This window comes from Bradysia coprophila, assembly GCF_014529535.1.
Source record: "Bradysia coprophila strain Holo2 chromosome X unlocalized genomic scaffold, BU_Bcop_v1 contig_132, whole genome shotgun sequence".
In the NCBI taxonomy this organism is placed as follows: domain Eukaryota; kingdom Metazoa; phylum Arthropoda; class Insecta; order Diptera; family Sciaridae; genus Bradysia; species Bradysia coprophila.
Window position 1 is genome coordinate 387,890 of NW_023503297.1, and position 18,442 is coordinate 406,331.

General features: G+C 34.9%; 2 protein-coding genes across 2 annotated transcripts in view; both read left to right on the top strand.

Annotated features, from left to right (window-relative positions):
- The first annotated feature begins 606 nt into the window (after positions 1-606).
- LOC119067996 (transmembrane protein 45A-like) lies at positions 607-2,367 on the top strand. The gene is made up of 4 exons (XM_037171355.1): positions 607-706; positions 770-1,001; positions 1,076-1,462; positions 1,976-2,367. The coding sequence occupies exons 1-4, from the start codon at positions 657-659 to the stop codon at positions 2,234-2,236; spliced, it is 930 nt and encodes a 309-aa protein (XP_037027250.1). The 5' UTR covers positions 607-656; the 3' UTR covers positions 2,237-2,367.
- A 13,624-nt stretch (positions 2,368-15,991) lies between these two features.
- LOC119067993 (hemicentin-1-like) overlaps positions 15,992-18,442 on the top strand; it is a 130,257-nt gene continuing 127,806 nt past the window's right edge. The window contains exon 1 of the mRNA XM_037171354.1: positions 15,992-16,343. Within this exon, the coding sequence (XP_037027249.1) occupies positions 16,220-16,343 (124 nt within the window). The 5' untranslated portion in view covers positions 15,992-16,219. The remainder of the gene's footprint in view (positions 16,344-18,442) is intronic.

An 18,442-nucleotide genomic window follows, 5' to 3' on the forward strand; every position in this document is an offset into this window, starting at 1 on the left:
TTCTTTTCTTTCGTCCGGTAAACTTTGCCAATGTCGATGCCGTAAATAACACTTGTTTCTTGTTCTTTCATTGCTCGCAATCCATTCTTTCGTCCATTTTTAGTCCCGTCGTCAACGTTCTTTCCTTTCCAAATCATATTCCAAATCCTACTCTGTTTTCAGTCCATGTCAGCATACTTTCATTCTCGATTTTATTTCCATCTTCATCTTCTACTTTTCACTGCCCTATCCTCGATCTGGGCCCATAACCTGTTAGAGGTTTCAGTTTGCGGTGAGGAATAAAAGCAGTGATACAAAAAGTGATGTTTATTCAATCGCTGATTCTAACCGAGATTCTAACAGAATAAACATAAAAACTGTCTTTCCTCAAGTGCCAACTTGATTGATTTAACTCAATTAGAATTTATGAGAATGCTAAGTTCAATCTTCAACACTGTGCCGATTCGATTCGTTTCACCATCATTCATTCAGGCATTGAGTTGAATGCCTAAGGTGCCCTGACTAAAAGACGCATATAATTTGGATTGATTGTGGGATTTACCCATAAGATCGATAATATAGGATGCATATTTTGAATATAAAGAAGTACATACCGTCAGTAACAGTTTAAAATTCATACAACTTTAAGACGGGTGAGGCACAACTAATTGAACACAATGTTTGAGCACGTTATATCTCAGATCATAGCTGCTGCAATAATAATGCGGTGAGTAGAGCATCAGTTACATGGAGAAAAAGCATTGTTTGTATTTATACCGATCTTCCTTAGACACGATTTTCACTTTCCTGGCCATCTACTTCCCGGAACTGCATTTATTATAATGGGAATTTGGTGGATGTGGAACGCATTCAAAATCAACAGGGAAAACGATCACTACACAGAAAATTCCGAGAATATGTTGTTAAGTCCGGACAAAAGTGATTATGCCAGCAATACACCATTTCCTGCCACATACAATGGCAATGCAACGAGCATTTTCTGTTGTGAGGGATTTTATAAGGTAACTCGCTTGTGTACATTACTTATGTGTAGTATGGGACGATGTACTTACGATTAATAATTTGTTGTCGACAGATAGCGTACGCTACCTTCGACCTTTTTGGCCATATGTTAGTGGTATACTATGGAGGTGACTTGGTCGATGAATGGCAACATATGACTGTGTATGTGTTTTTCATTTTGAATGGAATCATTGACATAATTTCCCGTATGGAACCGTACAAAATGCCTCATGGCATGGATTATGTTGCATCAGCAGTTGCGTGGTCAGCGATGGGATTTTTATTCATTTCACATACACATGGCAAAACCAAAATTTCGGTCTTTTATCATCAAGAATTCGGAATACTAGCTGTAGCTATTGGTGTTATCACGCTAATGCAGTATAAATACGAAAAGAATGCAGTGGTCGCAATAATTCGGGGCGCTAGTTGCACTCTAGCAGGCACTTGGCTTTATCAGGTAAATTTGGATTTATGATCAATTGCTGTCGGATTCGCAATAGAATTCACCGGCACTTACATGCACTTATGTCTGACATTATCGCTACAATTACATAAATTTACACAAACTGCAAAGGTTTGTCCAAGTGGGATAAGTTATCACTCACAAATCAACTGATCCTTCAAAAGTAACACATTTTTGCGTGCTTTAATGGTTTTACTTTTTCAAAAAATGATTTTGGTTCAGAGAAATCATCAAAAAACGAATATTTTCCGCATAAATGTAGGCTACAAATTTACAAAGGTCCATTGATCTTGAGAGTGGAGTACCGAATACAAAATGCGAATATTATGCATTGAACCGTGAATCGAGTAAGATCTCTCTAGGGTCGCAATTTCTGTCTCTCATAACAAAAGTTTTGCTCAGATATCACCAGAAACACAAAATAAAAGCGTCCATTTTTTTGATCTGAAACCCTTGTACGTTGTTACCATCGATTAATTCTCATTGATTTCTATATTTCCATTTCAGATTGCATTTCTATTCCACAATCCATTCGTTGCTGAAAATCAATACCGCAACATTAAAGGCAACGGAGCAAGCAGTTTACCAATCGAAAAAATTGTTGACGTAAACATGATCATAATGGTAGAGGAAATGGAGATAATGAACGCTGTAACAATCTCCACCTGGCACATACTCCTCGTTGGCTGTGTAGCTGCATTTGTTGGAATTTTAGCAAACCGTAGAGAACAAGTGGGTTATAAGCGAATTCGATGTAGTTGCGTGTGATTATGCCGTAACGGATGGATAGTGAAAAAAGAGTTTGTGCTTCCAGCGCTTCGGCTTCACAAATAGTACCTGATATCTTTTGTTTTATTGAAATTTGTAATTTATTTTTTACTGTAGTGATCTGAGTTAATAAAGGATTTTTCATTGAATTTTCGCCACGATTAGGACTGGGGAATCTAACGGGTGTTTGCGAAAACCGGTAATATCGGTTTACCGGTTTAAAAAAATTTCGATAGGTTGGGAAATTTTTAATGGGAATTCAAACAAACAATTAATATCATTTATACATCATTAGAAATAATATAAAAAATTTCATCCAACTTTGCTGTACTGTCAAACGGCCCCATTACTCTTGCAGCGTTGGTTCTTTGTATGGCAATACTCATTCGCTGTTTCAAGTATTGCTTCGATCTTTTTTCCCCTGTAACTACGTGAATCAGTTTTCCTAATTTATCGATGAATTTAACAGCTTCTTCACACCATGGTCCCAATGTCTCGCAGGCGAAAGGCAGAAAGATGTAGTTGTCCGATATCAATTTTTTATAATCATTTCTTTTTTCCGTCGCTGCTCTATTTGCCAAACTGCTCGTCTTTAACGAAGAAGAATGAAGATATGAAGGAGCAAGTGTATCACGGATAGTTGCGTCCCATACGAGCATTTTGCCATGACTCCATGGTATTAAAGTAGACCGTCTGCTCTCTTTCCGTTGTCTCGAAACAGTGGCGGCTCTAATTTCGATGGAAAATAAGCACATTGAAGACCTCTGTGTATGATGTTGTTGAAATCGCTATGACAAGCATGACGACCGGCACTATATATACAAGACAATCCGTGTATTCCATTTTTCTCCACTTGGCGTCCACATTTGCATTGATGAGGAATACATATGTCTAAGCCCAAACGTAATGCAACCGATCATTCGAAATAAGGAAAAGTTCTAATTATAAAATAATTGAGTTTGGCAATAGAACGCACTTGAAGTCCGAAGATACTGCTGGATGCGTGGCCGATAATTGGAGAGACCGTGAAGGATATAGCTAATCAGTCTTTGGATGAATCAATGCCGGATGATTGGAAAATCACAACTGTAGTGCCTGTCCCGAAAACCGTCAGACCAAAACGAGCTGAAGAATTCCGTCCAGTGAACATGTTGCCTACACTAGAAAAATTGGTCGAAACTGTAGTTAAGAATCAGCTGGTCGAATACATCATAGAAAATGACCTGTTATCTTGGTACCAGTCAGGCTATAGAATGCATCACTCTTGCGAGACTGCGCTTAACCTCGTATTGGCGAAGTGGAAAGAAATTGGTGAAAGAGGCGAAACAATTCTGGCGGTATTCCTTGATTTGAAAAGAGCGTTCGAGACAATCGACCGGAAAAGGTTACTGGAGAAGCTGAGAAAACTGGGTTGCTCTGAAAGTGTGATTAATTGGTTCGCCGGTTATCTGGAGGGAAGAAGTCAACAGACTAAAGTGAATGGATACACATCAGACCGAATGGCAAATAACCTGGGAGTTCCTCAAGGATCCGTACTGGGCGCCATTTTGTTCGTGCTATATGTGAATGATATGCCAAGCCAACTGCGCAGTGCTTTCATAAACTTATTTGCTGACGACACCTTAATTTATCTGCACGGGAATGACATTGATGCAATGCGAAATGATATGAACAGCGAGCTCGAGAGGGTTAACCAGTGGTTGAAGCTAAATAAGTTAAAGCTAAACGTGAGTAAGACGAAAGTTATGGTGCTCGGAAACTCATCTATGACTACACCGTTAAACTCTATATGGATGGACGGAGAAGTGTTGGGAATTGAACGTGAATTCAAGTACCTAGGTGTCATGCTTGACGAAAAATTAAGTTTCAAATCCCACGTAGATTACGTGTGCAAGAAAGTGGCAAAGAAAGTTGGAGTGCTGGCAAGATTGGCTAGGAATTTGACCATAGGTGCAAGAATATGCATTTACAAATCTGTAATTGCACCTCACTTCGACTATTGTGCATCGATTCTTTATCTGAGCAACGAGTCATCATTCAATCGTATGCAGAAACTACAGAACAGAGCAATGCGGGCGATACTCCGCTGCAAGAAACTGACACCGATTGCGAGTATGTTGGAGGCACTGGACTTGTTAAGCGTCAGGCAAAGGGTTCACGAAACAACGATGAAATTCATACGCAAACTTAAAAATGGTCAGCTACCGCGATATCTCAGCGAAATGGTGACGTACAACCGCGATATTCACAATTATCCTACAAGGTCAAGGAACGACTTCAGGGTGGAATGCAAGAGGAGTGTAAAAAGTTGGAATTCAGTATTCAATAGGGGATTGATACAATACAATGCGTTACCGGGTGATGTAAAAAACACAAAGTGTGAACGGACGTTTAAGGATAAGTTGAGACAATTTGTGAAAGACAATTTTTGATTATTGATGTAATGTCTCAATGTTAGTGTATTTATGTAAAATTGTGAATTTTAATAGCTTTTGCTAAATAAATGTCGATTATTATTATTATAAGTTAGACTGCAACGCTCGCTGGAAATTCTCGATAACAGCTTTAGGGGTAATTAAACGGTAGAACTCTAGCCTAGCTAATAAAATATATCGAAAAACTATCTGGACTCTCTGCCTTAGCCTCAACGTCAACCGTCGCCAATTATGACGAGTGGAATAGCGACGCGTCGTTAATGGAGGTGAATTAAAGGGACATGTGTCTATATTGGAACATAAAAAACGATCATACTTCGATTCAGAAACCAAGAGCCCGAGAACCGTAACGTCAGATACCGTTTTTTGATAATCTACAAATCCCTATTTCAACAACAACATCTGAAAAACCGTTTGTTGTGTATTTTATTGAAGAACTGACATGAAAAGTCCTGATTTCTTCAGTTATCAATAAATTTAAAATAAATCGAAATTTTAATTCCGAACGTGCATCAGTTACCTACTTAAACTCAGACAACAACACGGTTTCATTTCTCCCAACACAACAGTCTTTTTGGTCACCATCGTTATAAAACCGATGCGTAACCAAAAAGAAATACATTACAACTCTTCGAAGTAAGACTCTCAAATCCTTTAAAATACCCCCTAAATTCTATAGGAATTCTTCTTATAAACGAACTTGAAAATCCTCAGAGAAATTATTCTAATTATTCGCAATGAAATTTACGATTGTTCGCTTTACCTCAAAAAGAGATGAGCGCAGAATCATCAATTTCCCCAGCTACCATTAGCTTTCGACCTCCTTTCAGCAAGAAAGTCCGATGAGCTTTCATATCGAACGTTCGCTGACATACACAGCTATTGTAACCGATTCTCCAGCAATTGGGAAAAAGCTACATCCAAAATTTCATTTCTGCGTTTGTGCATTTGACACATGGTGCTTTTTACTGTTAAATGCTTTACTCTTGGTGCCGGTAGATATAAGATAATTCTAACGCAGTTTGTCAGTACGTTCGCGAACTCGATACATGACGATTGTCGTTTGGTAAATCTTTCTAGCTGAAAATCTAAATTTCGTTATCCGTCTCGTTTCAAAAATGGAAATGGTTTTTAAGTTATAACATGGTAGATGTGGTTTCATGATTGCTTTTAACATTACACCTTTTATGCACAGCCTGATTACTGTCATTTACCCTATGTGTTAAATAAAAAGATCTAAGACAAATTGAACAGGATAATATTTGTTATTTGCAACAGCTAAGAAGGATTTCCTCGAATCGAGTGAAATGCAATGTTTACAAAATGTAAAGTGTAAATAAAAATGACGAATTTAAATGTTAATGATGAATGTGCGCCTACACACGAAAGTGGTTGATATAGTTGTAAAAGCAAAGCGTAAACAAAAGTAAGGACAAGTGCATGTGCAGTGTTTCAAAGCAGATGATATACGTTGATACCCATCGGAATATCGACGATAGTCACAACATTTTTCTTCTTGGAATAGATGAATATTGGATCTGGAACATCCTGAATATGCAGCTTTGGCATCTGCACGTAAGATTTTTTCTTTTTTTAAGTCGATTCAATGCTTGAAATTCAAGCTTTAAAAATGCCATTTGAGGACGGTTTTTTAGCAATAAACTAACTATGAAACTCACGTGGTGTGCAGGGTTGAACTTTTATAATTAAGTGAACGTTCGAGGTTCGACCAGGTTTGATAAGAGAGCTAATTTTAACCCTTTTTGCGTGACGCAGGGGGAATGGGAGTAGAAAATTCGATAAAATAGCGTGGCTTTATTTATATTTAGCAGAGAACCAAAATTAATTTTTTAAGTTTAGGGTACAAGGAACCGTCTTGGTGATTTTTGTTCTCGATTGGCTCTAATCTGGAGAAAATCTAAAAAAAACGTAGTTCGACCCTGCTCAGTTCGTTGACAAAAGGAAAAACAGTCTCATTATATTTTAGAACTAAATCAAACAATACCATTGTGTGTCCTGTCGCATAAAATGAGGGAAGCCAGTAAACGATTTGTAACTTCTAACTTGCTTAATGGCATTAAAACGAGAAAATGCAGGGATCAGTGGTTCATTTCATTTTGTACACAAAAAGTACGTTCTGTACACAAAACGTCCCTTTTGTACACACACAAAAAATATTTTGTACACAAAATTAAAGATTTTGTACACAAAATTGATTATTTTGTACACAAAAGGTCTGTTTTGTACACAAACAAAAATATTTTGTACACAAACATAACTGATTTTGTACACGGAAACCGTAACAACGTACACAGAAAACACTATTCGTACACAAAATCTTGTTAAGCTTCTAGCAATTTTTTGAATTAGCTTTACGCGATCTCAGCACATAAGTTATCAAGTGTGACAAAACAAAGAAGCTTTATCACAATGAGAGTTCTCAATTGGCTGTGTTTTTTGATTTTGAGAGATTTTTTTATTATAAACATAAATTGCATTGAGCAGCACTTTCATTCCTAGAAGTTAATAATTAACAGAACAACGGCACCAAAAAAAGAGGTAATACAGTTAGAGAAGAGAACGTGTAATTTGTGTCTGTAGTCTTTCAAAAGTATATTTGCTTAATTCAATCTTTTGTCATTGGACTACATCTTGTTTCATACACTTTCTTTACTGTAGGATGATGTATTTTCTTTGTGCGGGGGCTCCGCCCCAAACCCCCGCGCCTGCGGCGAGCTTTTCTTTACGCCCTGCAGGCTGCCGTACGTTCATGGGGCTCTGCCCCAAACCCCGCTAGGGGCTCTGCCCCTTAGACCCCGCAAGGGGGGCTGTACCCCCTTGACCCCCCACTGCGGGGGCTGCCGCCCCTCGACCCCGCTTCTTTTTTTTTTTTTTTAAATCACGGCCTGCGGCGCTGCTTTTCATGTACAATGTTTTTACCTAACATTTTTTAAATTAATAACACAATAATACAATATTTAGATTACTCATTGAAAATTTTAAATATTCAAATGCACATGTATAAGAATTCGCATTATTCCGATTCCCACAGGCCAACATTGTAATAACGTCGATGAATAAATATATTCTTCTCTCTCTCACAAAATCATCAAATTTGTGTACAAAATGATTCTTCTTTGTGTACAGAACGAACATACTGTGTACAGAACGAACTTACTGTGTACAAAATGATCACTTTTGTGTACAAAATGATCACTTTTATGTACAAAATAATCATGGTTAACGCTAATGCTGAAAACAAACGAGGCATTGAAAACGTGTTTTGGTCCTAGTTTTCATTGACAGATGCAGCAGTCGCAATTTTGAATAGAACAAGTTCTAACTTCATTTGACAGTTTCGAAAATTTCGCCATGAAAAACGGGACCAAAACACGTTTTCAATGCCTCGTTTGTTTTGAGCATAACCCTTTAAAAATAAATTGTGAATTAAACTGCGTTTGATTTCTGTTACGGCAGAGTAAAATAAACCGGGCTGGAGTGGTTCATTTTTGAAATGTCAAATAAGGGACCTTAATACACTGAATAAAAATGAACTCAAATGAACACTGACATAAAGTTAATTCATTTCATTCGCAAAATATAAGACTTACTAGTCAGGTCTCTAGTCAAATCAAGCGTTCCTGACTGTTTTTTTTTTTTTACTCTGTCGTGGTTTTGTTTGACACATTTTATTTTGAATGTTAAGCGGACTTACGGCGCGGCGTCATATTGTCGCATATCAATCCCGAATCCCTGTTTGTGCCAACGCTAGCGAATAATTTATTATAAATTCAGCCGGATGAAAAATAATTTCTATTTTTACGAACGTACAGCACATACATAAATTGGTTAAATATAGTCCACATTTGGACATCGAAATAATATTTTTCTTTGTAAAAAATACATTTTTGAAAAAAGTAACACCAGACTCCCAAATTAAATATGTCACCATTATACTGAACAGAATACAATTGACGATGATTTGACCCAGTCTCAGAAAAATGTAAATTTATACAAGTTTTTAGAATGTTTATAAGTCTGGGTCAAATTATCCGTAAACTGATTTTTATTCAGTTCACGCATACATAACGAAAATCTATGTGGTCTAGACTTTAGTTCATCAATACATTGCGTGTATAACACCTTATATTATTATACGTATTTAAGTTAAGTAAAGTTATAAATCCGAACTTATAGTGGAGAATGTCCATCGAGATCAGTTAAGATAACTGGTTTATTCCTAGTGAACTGGACTTTTACATACAAATTCTGACGTATCACCCATCGAGACCAGTTGAATGAGTGTTTTTTTTTTCTTCTCTTCTTACGCTCTATAAGTGAGTCAGTTGGAAGTTTTAAGTCAAGCGGTTTATAAGTCATAAGTTGTAAGTCAACCACGTATTAAGTGAAAGTTATAAGTTCATTTTTTGTAGTGAAAATTGGTATCGCTCAATTTTTCCAAAATCAATTTATTTTTGCCAAATTAACTTCGACATCAAATAGATGCCATCATCAGTGGCTGAAAACATTAATTTCATGAGGACTTAATCATAATACATCGTATAGCAACACACATACCACTAATGTTTATACAATAAATTCAGACATGAATTAAGAAGCGTGCTTCGTCATATGTGACTCCAATGCTAAACTAAAATACATAATTTCACATTAGAATAACAACTTAGCAAACTAATCACCGGTCAACTTACTACAAACTTAAACATTGGTGGTCCCAAACAGGCATGAGCGCCGCCGAGTTCTAGCCGCCGTTATAGCCGGACGCCGACCATTTTTAGGTAATTCGCGCCGCCAGCCGCCGAGGTGGTCAAAAGTCGGCTGAAAATGTGGGTAGTGATAGAAAGATTGTGGGTGGAAAATTTTCAAAATTAATTTTTTTTTTGAACAAAATAAACTTAAAATAAACTTTTTACACAAAGAAATCATAAATAAGTGGGAGCAGACCAAAGTTTTTGCATGCGCAATTGATAAATCACAAGTTAAAGCTATTTGATTTTTTTAAATTCAACTTTCTTTTTCTTTTAATTTATTTCAAAGGAATTTTTCAGCCGTCGGCTAAGCCGCGGCTTAGCCGAGATTTTAGCCGCCGCCAACACTTTTTTTTTCGGCTAGCGGCCGCCGACGATTTTCAGACGGCGCTCATGCCTGGTCACAAACATCAAAAATCTTTAAATTAATCAACGAAAAAAGTCTGTCACAACAGACATTCAACCAGACTGAGCGTAATTAACAAATCATAAAAAACACAAATTCGTGTAACAATGCAACAGCACACAGTGCAAATTTCACCAGAATTTCAGATAATTTGTTTTTTGGGTTGTCTTCTAAATTTTTGCGTTTCGGCTAAATGCTGCTAAAACTTCACTAAACTGCGAGTCAGCTTTGAAAGTGTAAATTTCAATTACGAAAGCGGAACATGCAATTTTTGTTAACATGAAAAAGAAATTCTACCATTAATGAATTGGCAAATTAATTATTCCTAGAAAACAAATGAAAACAGCGTTATCGGAACATAAAACATTAAAAAAAATGCAAACGAAGTTTCCCATTTAAATGAGTTTACTTTTCATATTGCAACCATAACCCTATTTGTTTACTATCACAAGTATTTGTACTGCAAACACTAATATTCCCCATAGTTAAAAATTTGTCATACCACATGGAGTTGCAAACTATTTTAAAAATGGATGTTGTTTTTGAATAAATAATCACTTATGCTTAAGGCCGTTAGTTTGAAAAGCTTGCTGCTGTAGTCCTTTATAAAACCACTATTTTTGTGAATGTACACTAATTATGCAATACGTTTACACACATTCCCATTTGAATAAAAATAAAAATTGAATTCAATTTTATAAACGCACACCATGATGAAATGGAATTCTAAATTATAAATTCGTTTTGAAATAAACAATTTATTTTTGAATTGGTCACTCTTGTTTAGTTTCAATTTAAATGGAAAACGGAAGCGATAATTGTTTGAAAATATTGAATTGTATTTTCCATAAACGGACATGAGAAGCTTTGATCTAATGCAGTATCCATCGATTATCATGCCAACAGATTTATATTCCAAATAATTCTATTTTTGTTTTAAAGAATTTCAACCGGCTAATAATTCCATAAATTCTAGTCAATGGTAACCTCTCAGTCAGCCCCATCCACCCCCAAATGATTATCATTTCTCTATCGATTGGTCCGAATTAGGTTTTATTTGTCTCTCATCAAAACGGTCTATAAAGACTTGTGCAGTCGCAATCCAGTGATTTATCACGTTCTCATTGCTATAATTTCGCCTTCATTTAAATACGTCTCCAGATTTGGTTTAAATTTTTATATCACATTTTTCAGCCTTTACTGACGAAAAATACTATCACACGTCACTAGGCCCATAACCTGTTAGAGAAATAAGAGATTCTTACACAGCTGAGTCTTTATTCGAATGAAACAAAATTACTTTCACAAAAGCCAATGTGATTAGAAGACACAATAAGAATTTATAAGAACACATCAAGATTTCGTAGAAATCAATACAGGAAACTAGCATTTGTTATTTTATAAGATTAGGCTGGAGGTAGAAAGTAGCCCATTAAGGGGATATAATATTGCTCGAACAATACCGTACCTAAATAACCTACAGAAACAAACATTTATATCCAGGTCGATTGTGATCCTAGCAACGCTAATCTTTGATTTTGCATAAGTCAGTTTATAGGATAAATTATTACTGTAATCCAACAGAGAAAAAATAATGGAACCACAAATCATTGCCTTATTTTTCCATGTCGTACACAAATAATAAATCCAACAAAATAACGAAACAACAAACGGGAAAAAAATCAAATAAAAACACAACACAAAGCCTAAGAGTTTCAAACAAATATTTATTATGTGTCTTGTCTCCATCTTTCCACCTATGCTTTATATTGAATGTAACCTACGTATGTACAACACAGTAAGATGAACTTATAAATCACTTGTGATATTTTTATTTTCTCTCTCGTTACTAACTTTAAATTGAGTATACTCATTGTTAGTCCATTGTCCAAGGAATTGAATTGTTTGCTTGCACTGTCAATCAAATTACGATAAAATTTCGATATTTTGTATCGACCGAAAATCACTTACAATAGAATTGTGACGCAAGTCCCTTTATCCACTTACGAAAGAACTGACATCGATGGGAGTGACGCTTATACAGCTTTGGCACACAAAACGAAATGCGAAGCTCTGTCAACAAAAAATATATCAAAAAAATTTTGGAAAGAAAATTATACCAAAAAATTTGAGTTACAAGTGAAAAATATGTCCTGCATGGAATTCAAACGGAGGAAAGCCTAATAAAGCAGGGACTAACGTAAGAATTTTCCCGTGGGTGGGAATTCGACGAAAAGACGCAGAAATGACTTACTAATTCTTACTTAGAGACGCCAAAAACAATGATTGAACAAAGTCTCTTATGAGAGGTGAGTTTCTTTATATGAAATCGCTATGTCCTCCGGTTTGCATGAACAGACCATACCTGGTTTATACTTGCATTGAGAAATATAAAAGAGATGCTGAACTCAGATGTTAGGAAGTACATGTAGAACGAAAATAGAACGAATTAAAAAAAAATTTGTGATAAGGTCATTCGATACTACAGCGAACAGGGAATTTAATCCAAAATCCAGAATTAACGATAGAGCAACAAACATATTGCACATTCTGCATATTCTGCATAACGGTCGGTCAATATTGATGCATAATTATTAACTAATTAGAGTGTATGAATGCGTTTGCTTATCTCAATCATCGTATGACTTTCAGCCAAACATTCCAACGATGCTGCCGATCTTTGAGAAACTCCTAGTTACGCAATCCGTATTAACTTAACATATGTATCCCGGATGTATCGGCAATATTAGCAGAGTAGAAACACATGATAGAAAGAACCTGTTTTACAAAATCATGGCCCGCGTTAGCATAGCGCCCGTGACGCAAGTCCTATTACTAGAAAAAATGAAAAAAAATTTTTTTTGTCGTAGACTGCAGAACCATATATACAGCAAATATTGAAGTTCTTCAATTCAAAGACAAATGACTCCAAATTACCATTAAAAAAAACTAGGCGTCCGTACGAGTTCAACGAGCTATCACACGTTCTTGCAGCTTAAAATTTGGCCACGCAAAAAATCTTCCAAGAAGCCCCATTTCCATACATTTTGGTCAATTTCAGTACTTTAAACGAAATGAAAAAATCCTACGTTACTTTGTTAGTCCGTCCGTCCGTGTTTCCTATCTTCTAAAGTCTTCTTTAGATTTTGTTGAAATTTTGGGAGTAGATTCTAGTCGTCATTCTAAGACATTCCAGAAATTGGGGGGAACCGGCCTCGTTTCGGAGCTAGGGCTCCTCGAAGTTCCCATATAGGCCCCATATAAGAACACCTTTAAGTGTGTGTGTGTGGATGGGAACGAATTTGTTCGCTTTTGGTCGCTCTGCTCGCCTCATTTTTTTCCCCTAAATTTAGTATTTTTAAAATTTTTCAAAATTTTTTAAATTTTTCAAAATTTTAATTTTTTTTAAATTTTTCAAAATTTTCAAATTTTTCAAAAATTTCAAATTTTTTTAAATTTTTCAAATTTTTTTACATTTTTTAAAAATTTAAAAATTTTTCAAAAATTTTCAAATTTTTCAAATTTTTCAAAATTTTTTCAAATTTTTCAAATTTTTTAAATTTTTCAATTTTTTTAAATTTTTTAAATTTTTCGAATTTTTTAAATTTTCAAATTTTTTAAATTTTTCAAAATTTTCAAATTTTTTAAATTTTTCAAAATTTTCAAATTTTTCAAAAATTTCAAATTTTTTTAAATTTTTCAAATTTTTTTACATTTTTTAAAAATTTAAAAATTTTTCAAAAATTTTCAAATTTTTCAAATTTTTCAAAATTTTTTCAAATTTTTCAAATTTTTTAAATTTTTCAATTTTTTTAAATTTTTTAAATTTTTCGAATTTTTTAAATTTTCAAATTTTTTAAATTTTTCAAAATTTTCAAATTTTTTAAATTTTTTTCAATTTTTTCAATCTACTAATCCTTCCAAAAGAACTGATATCAGTCAAAAACACTCAAAAGAGTAAAAGTGACGCAAGTCCCTGTGCATACACAGAGAAAAAAGTCGGATTAAATGTTTAATCTACAGAAAGATTACGAATATTTTAAATATTTCGAAAGATTTCGTTTCAATCTTTTTTCAAAGATTACAAAAATTAAATCTTTCGATAGATTGCGTTTCAGGTTAAAATGACTAAAATTGATAGTAGCAAAGAGAAGTAAAGATTTTGCCACGAAAATGTTTTGTTTTTGTGCAAAGTTCGTTGTTCTGGTATCTAGAGTTTATGATTAGAAGCTACTGCCATGTCATCTGTTAGCGATTCAAAAGTAAAAGCCACAGCACACACAAATGCTTGAATTTTTTTCTTTCTTAAAGGATATTGATTTCCGAGTACAGAAATCGTTAAAAAAGTTAATAATACTTCCATGCAAACTGGTCTGTTATACTTCTTAATCAATGGTACAATTAAATATGGGTACAAAATATCGTTTTGTTATAATATTTTCCAGACGCTTATGGTACTTTTCAATAGTTTTGCCAGGCTCGACAGGCTCAACTTCCTTATCGTTGCTCATACAGATTTATGAAGTATGATAATAGTTTATTGAATAATTAGAAAAATTAAAAAAAGAAATGTTGCCTTCGATTAGAATTTGAACTTGTTTAAGAACTCGCTGATGGTTACCTCAGTTGGTACAAAAGTTTCGTTCAGAAGATTATTTTTCAATCTTTGAAAGAGCAAAATCTCCGCAACATTGGTTCGAAAATAAATCTTGCTAAGATTAAGAACCCAATAGCTCAGTGGTAAAGTACAGGACTGGAGATACGGAGGTACCGAGGTGAACGAGTTCAAATCCTGATCAAAGTATAAGTAAAAAAAAACTTTTAATTTCAACTAAACACATAAAATTTCCAATTTCAGAAAAATAAAACAAATAAATATGACTCAATATTCAAATAAACATTGGAAAAAAATTTTTAATTTCAAAATAAAAAAAATTGAAATCTCTTGCAAGATTTCGATCTAATCCATCGACAGATTATTTTCGAAAGATTAAATGCAGATAATCTTTCGAAAAATTAGATTTCAACCCAAAAATAAATTTGGTCCTATATGTAATCCGTAAAAGATTTAAATCTAATCCAAGATTTTTCTCTGTGTACTTCCAAAACAACTGATATCGCTGGAGGTGACGCATTCTGCGCTTATACGCAAAAACTGTAACAGCAAAAATTTGACCAAAGAAATTCTAGAAACAAAATTTTACCAAAAAAATTTTGCGTCACAAGTGGCAGATGTTGAGGAAAGTACTTTTAAGAAATTTTTTAAAATAGGCAAGAATATGCCCTAATACGTCCGAATCATCTGCCACTTTGTGACGCAAACTTTTTTTTGGTAAAATTTTGTTTCTAGAATTTCTTTGGTCAAATTTTTGCTGTTACAGTTTTTGCGTACAAGCGCAGAATGCGTCACCTCCAGCGATATCAGTTGTTTTGGAAGTATGCACAGGGACTTGCGTCACTTTCACTCTTTTGAGTGTTTTTGACTGATTTATTTTTTTACCTGTTGTGAAGATAGTCGTAAGTGACGTATTAAATCTGAAATTGTTTTGTTCATTTATTTAAAAAGCGATTTTTTGGCGGAAATGATTTTATTTGAATGTGCGTAAGTTTCCTGTAAAATAAAATAGTGATAAAGGCTATTATTTACGAATAATTTGAGAATAAAATAAAATAAACCGTTAATAGGATGATTTACAGTTAGTGTTGATACCGTTCTCTCTATGCCTCGTGCTTACACAACAGTTGTTTCATCGCCCAATATTTTTTTTTTATTTCCAGGTAATCTTCAATGGACTAACATGAATGCAGGATGAGATTGAATATTTACGTACCGTTAAAGGCGAAAACAAACAGCAGCAAAAGCTAAGAAAAATGTAAAACTTGTTCACTGACTGCAAAGCGCGAATGCAACAAGGAGAAACGATTGTACTGTTAAAATAAGAAGCGATAACAACACCTTAGATCTCTACAATATTAATGTTATACACTACATTATTCCTTCAGAAAGACAATGTGCCGTGCATAATTCAGAAGTTGTCACATCTCAACTACTCCGGCATAATGGAATAATGCCATCGTTGAATAAACAATTTTCCTTAATTTTACTTTCTTCTTTTTTTCCCGCATTTTTGTTTAGCTTCCACATTTTCGAAGTGATTGTTCAATGATGTGCCACAGATTGTGTGTCGGTCGTGTAGTGTCGTGTTTGTCTGGCCTTATTACTACACAGCTGCACTATGTAAAATATATACGTGCTGCTCTGCATAAAATTTCAATGTGAAAAACTGCTTATTAAGATGAAGTATTGAAGTGAATGTTATTGCTGCAACTGTTAAGCCTTTCTGTGAAAATATTTTAATCGCAACAATTAGTTATGTGGACTTCTGCAATAATTGTTTTCTGCTTCTATATCGTATGCAGTAGTGCAAATGCTCCAATTACACCCAACAACGCCTACTCAGAAGCCGATGATCTTATCAATGATTTAGATAGACCAAGTAAGTTTTTCTGATATTTTCAGTCTGCATAAATACACTTGAAAAAATTTACTTTATATCACATTTTCGTTTTCAACAGATTCTACATAATTTCTAGATCCACAGATTTGACAGTCTTGATATTGAATGGTTTTTTGGTCTGTATCCCAGTAAACTGGTCGTTACATGTGTGCGACAAAAATTTCGACTGGGAAAAAATTCAAATATTTCATTCAATATAACAGCTGTCAGAGTCTGTGGGACTAGAAATATCAGATCCTACACAGGCATGAGCGCCGCCGAAAATAAGCCGCCGATCAAGCCGCCGACGGCCATTTTTGAGCAAGCCGCGCCGCAGCCGAGCCGGTGCCAAAAACACGGCTCAAACCGGCTTGAAACGGCTGGAAAATGAAATAAAGATTTCGAAAGGTGAATGGATGAAATAATTTTGAAAACCGAGATTCCTGTTGATCCTAAGCAGCTCAAGTACTTTTTGATTTTTTTTTTTTCAAAATTAATCAAGCCGACTTTTTCGCCGCCGCCGAGTAATTTTTTTCGGCTAGCCGCTGCCGAGGTTTCTCCGTCGGCGCTCATGCCTGATCCTACATAAAACAAAAATGTGATATTAACTAATTTTTGATAGCTGTAATAGTATTTTTCGTTACGAGCGATAAAAAGTTGAATTTTTCGGCTTCACCTCGTTAGGCTTACGACGTGTCCTGAAAAATTCTGCTTTCATCACGAGTTACGAACTACGTTTTTTGTGCCTTAAGGATCATAATGAGACGAAACAACAACAACAACATAATAGTATATTATGATACTGGAGAATATTTTCAGCGTTATACACTCGTGTATATTACACAAAATACGAGTGCAACGAGTACTGATAAATTGAATTTTTCGATCGTAGCTGCAAAAAGCGTCAAATTATGATCGTAAGGCACAAAAATGGTGTTTTTAATGTTCTCAATAACAACAACAACAACAACAAACACTACCTGTTCGATAATATTTTCATCTGAGCTATTTTTCGTTTATGAATAGTTTGGAAAATTAAGTTTTTCATTCGAATCAGAGGTATTTGCATACTAAGAATTGCTTGGAACATGTATGTATTCTAATTTTCTAATTCTAATTCTGGTATGTATTCTTGTTTTCCCTAGAGTCGAAAGTGGGTTATTTCACACCTAGGGGAAACAATATAATTGGTTTAGGCTTCACAATTCGGGATAACAGTAGATTACGTTGGATGCTGCGAACGTAATTCATTACACAAGGACACAATTTTGTGATACGAGCAAACTCACGAGTAAGTTTTTGAACAACAAGCTTCGGTAACTGTTTCCGAGGCAAGTGTAGAGTTTGCATATCCGAGCCGAAGGCGAGGCATGCAACTACACTTGTCGAGAAAACAGTTACCGAAGCTCAAAAACACGAGTGAGTTTGCGAGTTCTACAAAATTGTGTCCGAGAGCAATGAATTACGTCGCAGCATCCAACGTATTCTGGTTTATTGCCTGCTCATGCGAAAATTGACTATTACACGGCTGTTCTGCAGAAGTTCTACATAAATTCAGTATTTTAATAAACCAAAACCAACAAAACAAAAATAAATCTGTTCTTCCGATAAAACGTTTACAAACAAATCTAGTGTACTGACGAAATCGGCTCACACGCTATACGTCTCCTAAAAAATTGATCCCGAAAACAGCACTCATGTTACATTAGTATTGTCGCAACAGTAGTTACAATTGCGTTGGTGACATGTTAACATTGAATAGTTTTTCGCAGTTAGTATCGATGAAGACGCATTGTTTGTGCAATTATTTTGTTCGTCCTTTTTAATGTTTTCAAAAAAATGTGCAACAAAGTGTAGTGTTTGTACTATAAGCAAAAGCATTTAGTGTTACAATTGAAAAATGCAACGAAATGTGTGGCCATAAAGTGTTACTTCGGAACATCAAAACTATTGTTACAATAAATATGGCCGACAATTCTGTGTTGCGAATTCTTCTAAAAGTATGTTGTAACCAGATTACTTGCGTAACAAGTTTTTCTGAAATAACTGTGTTCATCGATCAATCATCGATCAATCGCATTTATCAAAAAAATGTTATT